This window comes from Macrobrachium rosenbergii, chromosome 2 (genome assembly GCF_040412425.1).
Source record: "Macrobrachium rosenbergii isolate ZJJX-2024 chromosome 2, ASM4041242v1, whole genome shotgun sequence".
NCBI classification, from domain to species: Eukaryota; Metazoa; Arthropoda; class Malacostraca; order Decapoda; family Palaemonidae; genus Macrobrachium; species Macrobrachium rosenbergii.
Window position 1 is genome coordinate 90,687,911 of NC_089742.1, and position 17,413 is coordinate 90,705,323.

Here is a 17,413-nt window from a genome sequence, read left to right on the forward strand (position 1 = left end):
TTCCTAAGTCAAAGTCCACTCTCCCGCAATACCTGAACGAGCGACCTAGCTTAATCTGCCCGCATTTTGAGACTCCCGATATAAATTGGGGAAGAAGAGACACTTTTCGTTCTTCGCACCCTCTCAGGACTATGTGCCATAGTATAGTATTGAGTTCTGTGAGCCTGTTCCCCTCCGAGTTCTTCAGATACGACACGGCAATTACACTGTCACTAAACATAGCCACTACTCTGTAGCGCACTAAGACTGAGAACAACTGAGGGCTTCCTTTACAGCACTGATTTTCCTGAAGATTTATTGACTACTCTCGATCGGAGGCCTGGATTCCTCCAAGGTTGATTCCCAACCTTGATCTGAGGCAACTGTGTACAGATGAACATCAGGAAGAGGGGAGTTGATAGACCTTTCCCCTGTCAGATGCATTTCTGACTATCACAAACGATCCAACAGGCAAGAATCGCTCCCGACTATAACAGCGTTCTTGTTGTGGAAGTACCAGCGATTCCTGAGACATACCTGAAGAGAGAGCGCATTCATTCAGACACGAGACCCTGGAATTAAGAGAGAGAGAGAGAGAGAGAGAGAGAGAGAGAGAGAGAGAGAGAGAGAGAGAGAGAGAGAGAGAGAGAGAGAGAGAGAGAGAGAGAGTGTCTCCCTAAGAAGCTTCTCCAAGCTGGTAATGGCCATTCCCTGTTGGACGGGAACCCTTCTATCTGTGAAGGACCGATTGGACTCTCTCTAGGGTTGTGAAAACCCTCAGAGGAAGAGAGAGAATCCTCTTACCTGAATATGATAAGAATTCCATAGAATTCCCTCGCTCTTACTAGCTCCTCTGGAGAGGAGGCCAGTTAAACGATCATCTAGATACTTCAACACTCTGGATCGTCTAGATACTTCAACACTGTATCCTCAACGATGCATAATTGACGTCACCGGAAACATGAGTTAGAAGAAACCATGTTCGTCATACTGGCTACGTCATCATCCTTGAATAAGAATTAGCTAAGGCTAATGGTGTTCTAAGCAATCCCTCTTATGAACGTCCGGATACTGAGAGGAAGATGACCAAGATAGAAATTTTGACTTTCCTGCTCCAAACGCCAGAGACGAAGCCAAAGCTTTAGCCTGGTGAGCCAAAACCCTCGAGATAAATTTATTAGGCTGCCAACAGCCACGGATCCGAAGGGACATAGCCGTCACTCTTTAGAGCCCGCATTATAACAACCGAACCGCATCCAGAAAGAATGAGCAAGAGCCTCAGTCTGATTGCGCAACACATACCCCCAAGCACCTGCTTCCCTAAGAGAAGTCCCTACGAGCTGAAACGACGCCGGAGACAAACAGAAATGCCTCAACCGATTCGTTGAAGGGCAACCTGACACCTGCCAAAGGATTACCTCGAACTGCGTAAATCGTCCTACTCGGAGAGAGAAGAGAAGAGTGCTGTCTATTAGAAGCAACTACCGATGCTAAGCGAACATCCCCTCCTCCAAAGCCTGGCTAACCCGATCGAACCAAACCAGCCAACACGAAAAAGAGGCAGGAGCTGGTTTAGTGTCATAAAAACCTCAAATCGGGAGGTCCGGAGCTCTTGCTTGAGTGTACGATGAAGTAACATACTCAAGCCTGTGTTCGTAATCGTACTGCTGGCAAGAGGACATTCTAAGTCCGCCTGAATCTCCTGCACCTACGGATAAGAATCCTGTTCTGCAATGTCCGACAAAGGAGGAGGCACTGGACGAAGCCCCGCACAACAATGAAGAGTCCGCAATCGGACCAACCTAACCAGAATGCTGTGCATCCGCACCTAATTGGGTACCCGGAGCTGAATCCGCATTGTTGAACCCGCCGGGAAGAGAAGGCTAAACCGATAAAACCCCGGAGCTGAATCCCCATTATTACCAAGGGGAAGACGAGTGAGAGTAGCCAAACCAACATTGTTAAATCTTGGGGGAGGATGAGCAAACGAAACTGCTGTAGAGGGACGGAAGAAGATGAAGGAGAGAGAATGAAAGAGGTAGAAGCTAGCCTGAGTTACCGCAACGGAAAAAGCAGGCGATGAAAGCCGCGGACCGCTCGAAGAAGGTACCGCACACTCTGCCAAACCGCGGAGCGCAAACCCGAACTGGAATCAACGGGAAAACCCTGTGAAATACCTGATGCTATCGGGACAGCCGCATGAAGCGAAAGAAAGGGGTTGCGCATACCCGAAGGGATGGAACAAGAGACCCCTGCGGCCAAAATCTGCCAAAACAGGGTTCTCGCCTGTCCGGAAGCTCCTCCTACCAGAGAAGACTGTACTAAGGAAGGAAAAGGCGGGAGGCATAGGAATAGCAGACGCATAAAAAAGTTACCCGAGAGGAGGAAAACCAAAATCGAAGGAAGAGGGAAAACGGAAGATGCGGAAGCCACAGGAAAGACCGGAGCAGAAGAGAGGGCTGAAGAGGAGACTGAAAAGGGAGTAACAGAATGTGGGAGAAGGAGATGAAGCAACAGATAACGAAGAAAACTTAGAACAAAAAAAAGGAAAGAAGGTACACCGAATCTGGCCCCCCTCAATAATCCTGAAAACATATCCGACATGAATTCTGGACACTACTGTGTCACATACTCTCTAATGTTAGAGAAAACATTTGAGAAAAAATATAACCTCTCGCCAAAGGTCTATACCTGTCGAAAAACCCCGCCATCCGTCTTATAACCCGCCACAGCCAATTGCAGGTCTCACAAATTACTTTAGAAGCCGAAAGGACGCAGCAAAATCCGCCTTACTAGATGGAGGAGTAGAAAAATACAGGGAAGGGGGAAACTACAGTAGGAGATTTAGAAAACAGTAGGAAGTGAGTTAGAAGTTTAAAGCAGAAGGATTCTGCCCCACCGTAACTGAAACATTGACTTGAGACTGAGCCAGATCGAAAGAAGAAATGGAGAAACTCTTGTCAGAGCACAAAAATCACTCGAACCCGAAACCAGAACCCGTTCAGGAGAACGACACTGCACCGTTAAAACCTTCTCCTCACTACCAAACCTAAACCTATCCTCTTTATCACACCTAGATCTTGATCCTAACATTATCAATATTAAATTTATCAATATTACAAGGGGGTTGGTGGGGGGGGGAAATCCTTCACTGCCTGCTCCACGCCGAGGGGGCCAGCAGACCTACCCACTCGGAGGCTTGCGGTTCTGCCATTACCCTCAGCACCCGTTAGGGCTGGTTCTGGAACAGGCAGGGGAGCTGAAAAGGAAGAAGAATTAGACATCCTAATACTACTATTATCCCTATCTGAGAAATGTTGAAGAAGACTAGCTATTGAATTTTCCTTACTAACTGCAATCCTATCCTCTATCTGTTTGACTACCACTGAACTCGCTGAATCCATCAACTGATCTGTAGCAGAAGTCTGAGACACTTGAGGCAACGAGAATCTGACCGACGTCTGCCGCCGTTACTAGCCCAAAGACTTGCAATGACGAATGTAATCATCCCTCTCTTGTGCCTTCCAATGGGAACATTCATCGCAATGAGTCTGGACATCGCAATTAACCTTCCTACATACCTGACGGAATGTCTATTGTGTCTCAAGGTACTCATCCGTCTTTGCAGGAAGAAGAAGCGATGAGCACCAGAGTCCGTCGTCGTAGGCAGTCGAGGCCGACGTCGAAGCCGATGGCACGGTAGAGAAGGTGAAAAGTCCGTGACTCACAATCGGGACCGGGAACCAGCAAGTCCAAATCCAAAAGACGTTCCACGTCGAAGATATCCAGAAAATCCAGGAGAAAAACCGTTATCTCCAATCCAGGTCTTCACCACAAGTCCAAAATACAAAGAGAAGTCGGGTAATAGGATTAAAACCTCGCACTGCAGAAGGAAACAACCTTCCAGCAGCGTGAACAAAACGCAATAGACAAAAATGGGGCATGTCGGCGCACACCTGTGTCAGCGTTGCCAACCGTTTGTTATGGTAGCTCAAATGACAAGATTTTACCTGCAGCGTTGGTAACGCTGGCTGTTAAAATTCCCACTATAGTGGGATGGGTAGTTGAGAGTTGTTCGGGCTGGTGGGATTAAGGGCTAATTCAGGTGTTCAGGGAGTGTATTGCAATATGAATATTATGAATTTTATGCAGAACAGCAGAATGTTATAGAAAGGTGTGGGTAAAGAAGGCCTGAAAAACTGCAAACAAAAATGGGGTGCAATTTTTTAAATTTGCTGCAAATAAGTTTGTAATTGGTGATAATCTTTTCCAACAAAAGGACATCTATAAATACACTTTCACATCCCCATATGTTAGCCACAGAAACAAAATAAACCACATAGTTATTCATCATGAAAGAAAAAGAACACTGAGGCATGTTGCAAGCTACAGAGGAACAGATGTCAACAGTGATCACTAACTTTGCTGGTCTCATCACTATATGGATTCCATGGCGTTCTCAGCTCCACCAAGCTTTCACCTAAAAAGACAGTGCTGGAAAGTTGCATTGCATCATTTATTAGAATGAATTCTTCTTTGACCCTTAAACACCGAGCCTTTATTTACAAAAACGTCTTCTGTATGCCAGCGGCGTTCGGGAGTTAGCGGCGAAGCAGAAAAAAAAGTCTTTTTCAAAAAATCACAGCATGCTTAGTTTTTAAGATTAAGAGTTCATTTTTGGCTCCTTTTTTTTTGTCATTGCCTGAAGTTTAGTATGCAACCATCAGAAATGAAAAAAATATCATTATCATATATAAATATTGAAATATATGATGACAGCACAAAAAAATTTTCATATATAATTTTATACAAATCGCGAGTGAGCAAAACGGTTAAAGCTAACGGTTTTTTTTTTTCTTTGTATTGTACACTAAATTGCAATGATTTTGGTATATAACAAATTGTAAAATGATCAAAGCAACACAGAGAAAATATTATCACAAAATGATGCATGAATTGTAACGCGTGGGACGTAAAAAATGTTTTTTTCAAAAATTCACCATAAATCGAAATATTGTACTAGAGACTTCCCGTTTGTTGAAAAATGAAGCTAATTGATTGAATATTACTAGACTGTAAGTGTTTTAGCTTACAATTGGAGTTTTTGACCATTTCGGTCGAGTTAAAGTTGACAGAAAGTAGAATTTTTTCTATTTATCGTGATTTATATGAAAATATTTCAAAACTGATAAAAGCTACAACCATGAGTTATTTTCTGTTGTATTGTACATGAAATTGCACACATTTTCATATATAAAACTTTATGTAACGACTAATATAAAACAGTGCAAACATTACAACAACGTGTTTAAAGAATTTCTAAGATGTTCGCCGAAGTTTATATGGCGCGCAGACGTAAGGAAAAATTTTTTTCAGAAATTCACCATAGATCGAAATATTGTGCTAAAGACTTCTAGTTTGTTGCAAAATGAAGGTACATGATTTAATATTACTAGAATGTAAGCGTTTTAGCTTACAATTGCGTTTTTCGACCATTTTGGTCGAGTTAAAGTTGACCGAAGGTTGAAATTTTGGCAGTTATCGTGATTTATATGAAAATATTTCAAAACTGATAAAAGCTACAACCATGAGTTATTTTCTCTTGTATTCTACATGAAATTGCGCACATTTCCATATATAAAACTTTATGTAACGACTAATATAAAACGGTGCAAACATTACGACAACGTGACAAAAGAATTTCTGCGCTGGACGTAAGGAAAAAGTTTTTTCAAAAATTCACCATAAATCGAAATATTGTGCTAGAGACTTCCGTTTGTTGCAAAAATGAAGTTAAATGATTAAATATTACTAGAATGTAAGAGTTTTAGCTTACAATTGCGTTTTTTACCATTTCGGTCGAGTCAAAGTTGACCGAAGGTTGAAATTTTGGCAGTTATCGTGGTTTATATGAAAATATTTCAAAACTGATAAAAGCTACAACCATGGGTTATTTTCTGTTGTATTCTACATGAAATTGCGCACATTTCCATATATAAAACTTTATGTAACGATTAATATAAAACAATGCAAACATTACGACAACATGACGAAAGAATTTCTGGCGCGGACGTAAGGAAAAAGTTTTTTCAAAAATTTACCATAAATCGAAATATCGTGCTAAAGACTTCCAATTTGTTGCAAAATGAAGGTAAATGATTGAATATTACTAGAAAGTATGAGTTTTAGCTGACAATTGCGTTTTTCGACCATTTCGGTCGAGTCAAAGTTGACCGAAGGTTGAAATTTTTTTTTAGTCGACGTACGGTACATCCACTCAGCACCCAACAGACAATTTTAGTTGACGTATGATACGTCCAGTTGGCGTTTAAGGGTTAACATCACTGGAACTTGAACACAAAACAACATCACGATGACTTCTATACCTTTAGGCTACCCAAGCTTATATAAAATAAGAGGGATTATATTTATAAGAATGCAATAATAATTCCTTTCACTCAGTATTAGACTTGACACTAGTGCATTTAACAGAGATTTGTAAATTCTATTTCTATACTACAGTACTACACTATACTGTACTGTACTATTAAAATAAAGGAATGGGTAAATGGGTTTGTTTTTCAATTTCACTCCATTACATTACTGTATGTTTGCATACCTCCACTAATTTACAACAGCTAAACAATTTTGTACAGAACTTCACACTTTATTATGGGGTAATAATTTCAGTAAAATGGAAAAAAAAAACATCAAACTAACCTGCACATAAGCGTGCCTCCGTAACAGACACAGTCATCTTTTTCCCTCGATACTTTTTATATAATAATAACATATCCAAGATATATTCTAGAGCATAGGTTGGATTCCATCTCACATATCCATACAACACTTCCTTAAAGTCTATGACCCGACCACGTTCTTTAGACACCCTGTACATAAAAAAATAGGTTCATGAATAAAATATCATTTTACATCTTAAAACTTCTGCTAGGAATGTAAAATACTTTTTCATGACAAATACAGTATTATCTAAATTTTTCCTCATTTCAGTAACATCACAGATGCCATAATCTTATACTGTATATGTGCACTCCATACCAATATTTAAGCGATCCATAGAAGAGTTAAGTATTTTAACTCAGTGGCGTAGGCCATCTACTTGATAAGAGTAAATTAATAATACAATGATACCTCAACTGAGCAGACCTCAACTTATTGAATTTTATTACTTACTTGATGTATCATCAGATCCAACAAAAGAACTATATTTTCTACTTTTGTGTTTGGCTTTGCAAGTAATGTATGTGTGACTATTTTTTCATGTGTGTTAAAAGTACCAGCTGTACTGTATGTCATTAAATTTACACTTGAAAGGTAATCTTTTTCAAGTGAGTGTCACTCTTCATTCATCTGACAATCATGTGGTCTGAAATTCTGATATGTTTGGCTACATAAAGTTCAACTGCTTGCATATCAGTACTGCACCTGCATTTCAGAATAGGCAATCATACTACTGGAAATCACTGTTAATCATATTAAAACAGTTCTGACAAGATTTTTTTCAAAAGTGATTTTGTTGTATTGTATAATGGTATAAGAGTGTACTACAGAACAAGAAAGCACTCTTAACCCATAATAAAGGACGGCATAATTTATCAATGTGCAGCACCCCAGACCGGGGAAACTTTGAGGTCTGCAAAATAAAAAAAAAATCACATCAGTGGAAAGAGAATGACATGTACATTCACACTGTATAAATAAAAAAATTCTAAAAAATTTTCCCTACCTTCCACGAGAAGTTGAAAATGACTATTGAAAACCCCTTGTGGGGCCTCATTTACAAGACAATCGTAAATTCTGCCAACTTATATATGTTTTTCTAATAAATAAATTTATTGTATTTTGTAAAATTATTACTGCTCACACAATACCAAAACAGATAAGAAATAAAAGCAGTAACAAATTTTTTGCATATTTGTTGTAAAATATTCACGTAAATTTAGGAGAAGGAAGATTCAGTAACTTTTTTTTTACTTTTACATGCTGTTTCTAATATTTCTTTGCAATTTTCTTTGTAAAATTACATTTACAACCGACATACTATTGTACGTAAAAGACAAAAACAAAAAACAACGGCAACCCCTTCATATATTTACAAGCAAATTTACAAAAACTCATGTGAGAAAGAGAGATGCAGTACTTTCCCCCTTGAAGTCACAAGCATTACTGATACTGGCCTAACTCTCACGTCTGTATAAAAGTTGCCATTAGTGAATATATAGCATATAGAAGTATTGGCACCTTTGTTTCGAATCATTATTACCATAACAGTGGTGCGGAATTCTGCTTCACACTGAAGCTCAATCCGTTCACCTCCCAAAGCCTGTTTTACTTCACACTGAGGCTCAATCCGTCCCTTAAGGGTTAACTGAATATGTAAGATCAATGCCTTACATCAATTTTTTAAGCGACTGCACCATGCCTCTTTGTTTCATTGTGTGACCATACACTTGATATTCTGTTTTTAGTAAAAAAAAAAAAAGTGCAACTGTCTCAGCCTACCATCTCCACACCCCATCAGTTTATAACATAGGTGTTTAGTCCATTACAAACCATTGGAATTTGGTGAATCTGATTAAATTGGAATGTCCTAAGTCACAACAGCCCCACAAAGGCCTTATTACCTGTCTATAATCACAAGTATCACATGAAACTCTCTCTCTCTCTCTCTCTCTCTGTGTGGTACAGCATTTTCATTGACTTTATTCACTGCAGTACAATATTGCATTGATATTGGAATATCATATTACTTATTTATATATATTTCTCAGTCTGTACAAATATGAGTGTCTATACGTCCACACACGCATCGCACTGAGGTAAAAAACCAAAAACTGTGTTTGCTTGCTTGCTTCTCTCTCTCTCTCTCTCTCTCTCTCTCTCTCTCTCTCTCTCTCTCTTCTCTCTCTCTCTCTCTGGGTTATTCTTTATAAAAATATATGTCTGTAACATTATTAATTATTATTAAGTACAATACTTTACTGCATTAAATAAATGTCAATAAAAATACAGTACCAGAGAGAGAGAGAGAGAGAGAGAGAGAGAGAGAGAGAGAGAGAGAGAGAGAGAAGGAAGTAGGGTACAATAAGTGCAAGATATTTTGTAATTTTTATGTTAAAACAGTCACAAGAAGTATTATAGTATTTTTTTTATTTTACTGTGTGAGTTTTGTGTATTTTACTTATCTAGTAAGTACAAATAAGTAAAACCACTGCAATCAATCAGCTATGATTTTGTTAGACTAAACTTTACAGTGTTGTGTTGCATGTATGTTTACAAAAATTCATTTGGCAGATATACCTCTGAAATTGAATAGGTATATTTATATTTTAGGTCAAAGGATAATTACAATATACTGGTTAGAATCGGCTATTAATTACCAATTACACTTTATGGAAATGCTGTTCACTATAAGCTAAAGAAGTTGGTTCCACAGTACTGTATTGTTCTAGGATACTGTATTGTATTGGCTATTTTCCAATCTTCCTTACTTATTGGTTTTCATTATTCAGGGTGAGGCAAACTCCCAGCTGTCCATTAACTTGAGGTATCACTGTAAATTAGAATTTTAAACTGAATAATTATGAAACACCAGTTAGGATAGGCTATTAACTACTTTTCATGGAATTGCTCTACACTATAAACTATGAAGTTGGCTCCAGGGCATAGCACACTATATGTAAATCTTCATTACTTAATTTGGAGAAAAGACAACACTGATGTTCAGTTGAGGTGCCACTTTGTAATTGCATCACCAATATACTTTATTCAATGCTATTATGCAAACCTGTCAAACTAAAAAAAATAATATTACACAGTGCTAAACATCATACCTGTTTATGTTCTCCATGATATCTCTTACAACATCTTCTAAGCCTTCATCTGTGCCAGATGTTGGTCTGTGTCTTGGATTTGAATCACCTAAACGAAATGCTGCACGACTGATAAAGTCCCATGGTATCACTTCATTTTCCAGAGCTGGATTCCACTTCTGAAGTGTAACATCCATGCCTGCAGTCATTTACTTGAAATTATTAAACCAATATTACTAATTCAAAGTATCCAAACTTAAACCAATATTACTAATTCAAAGTATACAAAACATATCTTTAAAATGAGCCATTCTTGTTGAGGTTACTTGGAAATGAGGCCTTTACTGAAGAGTAGCAAAATAAAAAAAAACTGGCATTGTGGTTAGCTGGTGTAAATTCCCTCCTTTAGAACCAAATGCAAAAATAATTCATGGGGTTGCAGGATAGGTATTCTATTTGCTTAATTTATGGTTTACATGCAGTAATGCTTCATAGATACAAACTAACTGAGCCTAAACATAATCTTAACCTTGCAGTTTACAAAGCTTGCCCTATACACACATACACTAAGCCAATCAAACCCAATGAATCCATAGGAGGAACAATATACAGTAGCATTGTAATATGTAAACAGGCAGTAAATCAATAAAACCCAAAGAAAACCATAGAAACAAGAACAATTTACTAAGCAGGTAATGCTTCCACTGCCTTGCCAAAGGAGGGGGGTGGAGTAGATTTCTAGTTCTGCTGGCTGCAAGGGAACTAGACAACCTACAGATCAATAAGTTCACCTTGGTTGAGACAGTCTTACCAATCTTTTCACCTCTGGAAGAGAACCAGTCATCTGTTCCAAAAGAAACTGAAGGGTATCTCCCTCATTAGTTAGTGGGCTACATAGGCCAGTCCAATACTTGCACACTAAAGTACTCATGGTATGAAATGTGACGGTTTGTGTCCCTGTAGGCTTTGAACTGATAGACCGTCTTGGCACTAACGAAGTGGAGCTATTTTGAGACAGGTAGCTGTAAATGCACATCATTCAGGTTCACAGAAACCATGCAGCTGCCCTCTCTGATCAATATTAACATAAACTGTGAGGTTCCATCCCAAACCAAATTTGTGCTAGCACCTTCCTGAACTTCCCTACTGCATTGGTTGAAGGTCCAAGTTCTCCCAGTTTATCACAATCTCCAGATCGTGACAAAGTGAGAGGAGATGGTCCTGATCCAGGAACATCTGCACCTACATGGACAAAATATCAACCATGTCAAGATAATGCAGAAAATATACCCTGTGCAAATAGTTCCAAGCAGACACTAAGATGAACATGCACATGAACATCTGTGGAGCAGCTAACAGACAGAAGCATAGGTTTTGAACTGGCAGAATGTCCCATCACATATAAAGCAGAGGTTCTTTCAGGAACTATGGTGGATGGGCATCTGGATCTCCATGTCATGCCCACAGTAAGCATGAAGTTGCTGTAAATGATGGATGCTAACATGGACTGTGGGATGTCCATCTTGAATAGAGTCAGAAGGAAAAATTCATTCAGAGAAAAGACAGCCATTACCAGTCTCTAGTCTCCTGTCAACTCCTCCAAGAGGAAGAGCCAAATGTAGAGACTGGAGAACAGCTGCTGACAACTTCAAATGCACCTTTCCCAGCATTGTCCTCAGCTCCAATTCTCAGGAGTAGTCTTACATAAGGAAAGTCATTTTTAAGGACAAAGATTACCCTGTTCCTATCACACTGCTTAATGACATGACAGGCCTCCTCTTACTTACAACAGCAGGAAAGAAGGGATGCTAGACCCAGTGTTCCCATACCATCTTCTTCCCCTTACCTGGCTTTTGGTCCTAACCCCAAAAAATCAGTTGAGGGCAGAAGACTCCTGACCCTTTCAAAAGAAAGAAGACTCTACAGATCCTGTTAGGGACTTGGAGGACTGTCCCTTTTGTGATCCCAATGTCACAGGTCCTAATGCTTCCCAATAAAAGACCCTGAAAGGGTTCTTGATCGATACTGCACAATGGCTCAAGGTGTTGTTAGCCTCAGTACAACTTTTCTCCAGTATTATTTTATTTTAACCTTGCCCTTTAGAAAGAGCAGGAAGGAACACAGCACCCCCATTCTTAAGAGAGATTACTCTCAGCTGAGACATATCCTAAAAAAAGACCATAAGCTGTAATGCATCTCCTCAAGTAAAGGTTCATCTACATGTTAATGGAATGGTGTGAATTTCTCTCTGCATTAACAACCTCCTGAATTTCATATTGTCTCCTTCAGGTGAGATTGCAGAAAAGGTAAAGTTTGCCATCTCATGCTGAGCCACAGACCTAACAAGGATGATGCTTCGAAGTAAGATATGATGACCAACACCATGGCTCCTGCTCTGGCAATCTCTTAAGCTCAAAGTATCTCTAAGAAAAGAGGGAAGTAGCTTGAAGGAAAGGCTGGAGGCAAGGGGTTCTCCAGTCTGGAGATAAGAGAACTATTGCAACAATAAAAGGCTCGTCTGCTACTACCCAAGCTTTATTCAGCTCAAACACTATTGCAAAATAAACAAAGTTTCTGACTAGTCCCAATATACGTGCAGGACATTGCAACTTGTAAATATACAAAGTAGTAATATATGTACATTTCCTATGTACAGCCTAATACACAAATAAAAGGAAGGAATCTTATATATTAAATGGATGGTCCCACAAACCCATGTCATATACAAACCTTGTGTATGACAACAGGTGATGACAAAAGGACAGTATGAAAGGTACAAATGACAAATGTATGAAGTGAAGACCAAGGAAGATGGAATGATAGTATGGCATCAGAGTAAATCATAAGGTTCACTCTATCTACAAGACCAGATACCTGCTAGGATGAGTCCAATAACCTCACTGAAATGACCCTCCAACTCTTGCTGATGAGGTTCCTAAGGCAAGGGACCTTCATGCCCTAAAGATCCTCAGCAAGCCAAGAAGGACCTTAAACTAAAGTGGAAGGAAAAGATAAGTCAGACTGGCCAGGGACTGCCTTGTTGATTATGGTGCAAATGTCCTGTGAAGCAGAACTGGCAATAATCCACAACTGGAAGACATAAGAATAGATTGGGTACAGTCAACCTTTTTTTCTTAACCCAAGGTAGATATGCTAGGGGGATGCCACCTAAGGATAACGGCAATATTATGCATTTGCAACTTCAGAAATGGAACCAATATTTTCTTGCTCATTTTTCAACTTATCACCTAATGTTATACATGGTAGTAATTGCCTTGTGCCACAGATTAATAATCAAAAATAAAATATAAGATAGTTTTAGAAACTGATATTTAAAAAGAATATTTTTTGGAAAGAAAACATTTCAAAAACCACTTTTTAGTTTTGGAATGCTTCATGCAGTATTTTCTGAGACAATTTCAAATTTTTTCATGACAATATTACTCCTTAGCTATTCACGAAACACCTATAACTGACAATAGTACCCCTTAGCTATTCAAGAAACACCTATAGAAGTACAAAAAATATACAACAGTTATTACAGGTTGACCATCACTAATCCGGCATCACTGGGACCTGGAGGGTGCCGGATTAGCCATCTATTAGGCTAGGATACACGAAACCCAGTAGCTAAGCACATCATCTTAGAATTAAAATATCCCATAAATCAGTACAAGTTAGTTAATAAAGAAAAGACAATTATCAAATATATATTTCAAGTTTACAATTACGATGGGGTTAGCAATTAATACCGGTACAAAAATATTTAAGAAATATTTTTAGAATTCGCGCAGGTGCAGGCAGCAGGTACAATCAGGCAGCGAGAGAGACCAACTTACAATAGAAAAACTTCTTTTCCTCCATCTCTTTATTCCATCTGCTAGTTAAAAAAGTAATAGAGAATGATAAAAGTATTGTTAGTAACGTTATACTCTTGCAAAAATGCGTACAGCCATAAGCAACCGAACGGGAAACTGTTGTTTTGCTAGTAATCGTATTGGATAACAACTGTTTTGCTTGTATTTCAACTATCGTACGGTAATACAAAATTACCGTAGTTATGTTACAAATGACGTTAAGTACTGTACAATAGGACTGATATATTTTTTACACTATACCCTTATTCGCTCTGGAGAAAAGATCGGCAGGGAAATATACTGCTACAGTAACTTAAAGCTGTAAGTTGTAGCTGAAGCTGAGAAAACAATGTTCAAGCTGCTAATGACTGTAAATTATCATGCATCGGCAACATGGATGAAACTTGACCGTAAATAAAACTGGAGAGAATGTATTTTAATCAAAACTACTGGGCATGAAAGAATACAAATTACTACTGTTTTCACGCAGATAAAAGATAAATACGTAAAGCTCGTATTATGATGAAATCAAGAGAAAATAGCAAACAGAATCTTGATTTTTTTTTACACAAAACAAACATGCCCCCAAAACGGCCACCCGTGATTCCCGCGAACGTCATATATTAACCCTTAAACGCTGACTGGATGTATCATACGTCGACTAAAATTGTCTATTGGGTGCGAGTGGACGTACCGTACGTCGACTACAAAAAATTTCAACCTTCGGTCAAATTTGACTTGACCGAAATGGTCGAAAAATGCAATTGTAAGCTAAAACTCTTACATTCTAGTAATATTCAATCATTTACCTTCATTTTGCAACAAATTGGAAGTCTCTAGCACAATATTTCGATTTATGGTGAATTTTTGAAAAAAAAATTTTCCTTACGTCCGCGCGGTAACTCTGCAGAAAATTTCAGAAATTCTTTGGTCATTTTGTCGTAATGTTTGCACCGGTTTATATTAGTCGTTACATAAAGTTTTATATATGGAAATGTGCGCAATTTCATGCAGAATACAACAGAAAATAACTCATGGTTGTAGCTTCTATCAGTTTTGAAATATTTCCATATAAATCACGATAAGTGCCAAAATTTCAACCTTTGGTCAACTTTAACTCGACCGAAATGGTCGAAAAACGCGATTGTAAGCTAAAACTCTTACATTCTAGTAATATTCAGTCACGTACCTTCATTTTGCAATAAATTGGAAGTCTCTAGCACAATATTTCGATTTATGGTGAATTTTTGAAAAAACTTTCCTGACGTCTGCGCACTGTAACTCTGCCGAACGTCTCGGAAATTCTTTCGTCACCTTGTCGTAATGTTTGCACCGGTTTGTATTAGTCGTTACATAAAATTTTATATGTGAAAATGTGTGCAATTTCAAGTAGGATACAACAGAAAATAAATCATGGTTGTAGCTTTTATCAGTTTTGAAATATTTCCATATAAATCAACGTAAGTGCCAAAATTTCAACCTTCGGTCAACTTTAACTCGACTGAAATGATCGAAAAACGCAATTGTAAGCTAAAAATCTTACATTCTAGTAATATTCAATCAAGTACATTCATTTTGCAACAAACCTGAAGTCTCTAGCACAATATTTCGATTTATGGTGAATTTTTGAAAAAAAAACTTTTTCCTTATGTCCGTGCGTGGTAACTTTGCCGAACATCTCGGAAATTCTTTCGTCACTTTGTCGTAATGTTTGCACCGTTTTATATTAGTCGTTACATAAAGTTTTATATATGAAAATGTGCACAATTTCATGTAGAATACAACAGAAAATAACTCATGGTTGTATCTTTTATCAGTTTTGAAAAATTTTCATATAAATCATGATAAGTGCCAAAATTTCAACCTTCAGTCAACTTTAACTCGACCGAAATGATCGAAAAATGCAATTGCAAGCTAAAACTCTTACATTCTAGTAATATTCAATCATGTACCTTCATTTTGCAACAAACTGGAAGTCTCTAGCACAATATTTCGATTTATGGTGAATTTTTTAAAAAAACTTTTTCCTTACATTCGCGCGGTAACTCTGCCGAACATCTCAGAAATTCTTTCATCACTTTGTCGTAATGTTTGCACCGGTTTATATTAGTCGTTACATAAAGTTTTATATATGAAAATGTGTGCAATTTCATGTAGAATACAACAAAAAATAACTCATGGTTGTACCTTTTATCAGTTTTGAAATACTTTCATATAAATCACGATAAATAGAAAAAATTCTACTTTCGGTCAACTTTAACTCGACTGAAATGGTCGAAAACTGCAATTGTAAGCTAAAACATTTACACTCTAGTAATATTCAATCAATTACCTTCATTTTGCAACAAACGGGAAGTCTCTAGCACAATATTTCGATTTATGGTGAATTTTTGAAAAAAACTTTTTTTACGTCCGCAGCGTTTTAATTCATTCATCATTTTGTGATAATATTTTCTCTGTGTTGCTTTGATCGTTTTACAATTTATTATATACCATAATCATTGCAATTTAGTGTACAATACAAAGAAAAAAAAATTACTTGTTAGCTTGAACCGTTTTGCTCACAGCGTGATTTGTATACAATTATATATGAAATTTTTTTTTGCGCTGTCATATATTTCAATATTTATATATGATAATGATATTTTTTTCATTTCTGATGGTTGCTTACTAAACTTCAGGCAATGACAAAAAAAGGAGCCAAAAATGAACTCTTAATCTTAAAAACTAAGCGTGCTGTGATTTTTTGAAAAAAACTTTTTCTCCGCTTCGGTGCTAACTCCCGAACGCCGCCGGCATACGACAAGACACTTTTGTAAATATAGGCTCGGCGTTAGAGGGTTAACGAAAAAATAGCTAAATTAATTTCACAACGAAACGTATTTACGTTATATTTCGACTTAAAACACTTCGTATAACGAAAAATATCCATGTCCCAAATAAATAAAGTATCCATTTTCATTTACGCTAACTAGAAGCAAGAAAAGCGCTTTGAACTTAGTTAAACGCGGCGAAATAAACACCGCGATACCGATTCCCAAAACAAAACATTGATCGCAATTTATAATACAATTGGAAACAATGTAAAATGCGGCGAAATAAACACTGCGATACCGATTCCCAAAACAAAACATTGATCGCAATTTATAATACAATTGGAAACAATGTAGTAAAGCATAACTTTTTAAAAGATCCATGAAAAAGATGCACATTTGTTATGTTGATGTTTGTATAATACTGTTAATATGTGAACAGAGTTCAGTATAATGAAGGCTAGGCTACCAGTTTGTTGATGCAGCACACTGCGCCACCAAATCGAAGTGGCCGGCGAGCGAGTTAGCGCAGCGACCCTGGAAATTTGAAAATTAGTGCGGAAACACTGGAAATTACTCTAGCCGAAATTTGTGCCGGATTACTGATTGTTCCGGACTACTGATTGCCGGATTAGTGATGGTCAACCTGTAATTGGTTGAATGGGTGCATATGTGTACGTATGTTAACTGTCATCTGCAGACTAACTTTAAAGCCAATGTTATTATCGTCACTGTCGCTGTAATTATCTATCTTGATATCACTATTTGATGAAAATAAATAAGCATCATCATCAAAGGCCATTACCTCCAAAGTTTATAAAATAAATAAAGATTTATAAAACTCTTTGACCATTGCTCAAATTCAGGATACAAAAGCCTCCCTGGTCCTGCCCCCTGGGCTGACGGAAGGTTTACAATTGCTATTTTTATA

The 17,413-nt window shown here is 37.8% G+C and overlaps 1 protein-coding gene across 1 annotated transcript in view; it reads right to left on the reverse strand.

Annotated features, from left to right (window-relative positions):
- Chsy (Chondroitin sulfate synthase) overlaps positions 1–17,413 on the reverse strand; it is a 344,497-nt gene that overhangs the window by 102,621 nt on the left and 224,463 nt on the right. The window contains 3 exon segments of the mRNA XM_067122136.1: positions 6,700–6,720; positions 6,722–6,869; positions 9,834–10,011. Coding sequence (XP_066978237.1) covers positions 6,700–6,720; positions 6,722–6,869; positions 9,834–10,011 — 347 coding nt within the window.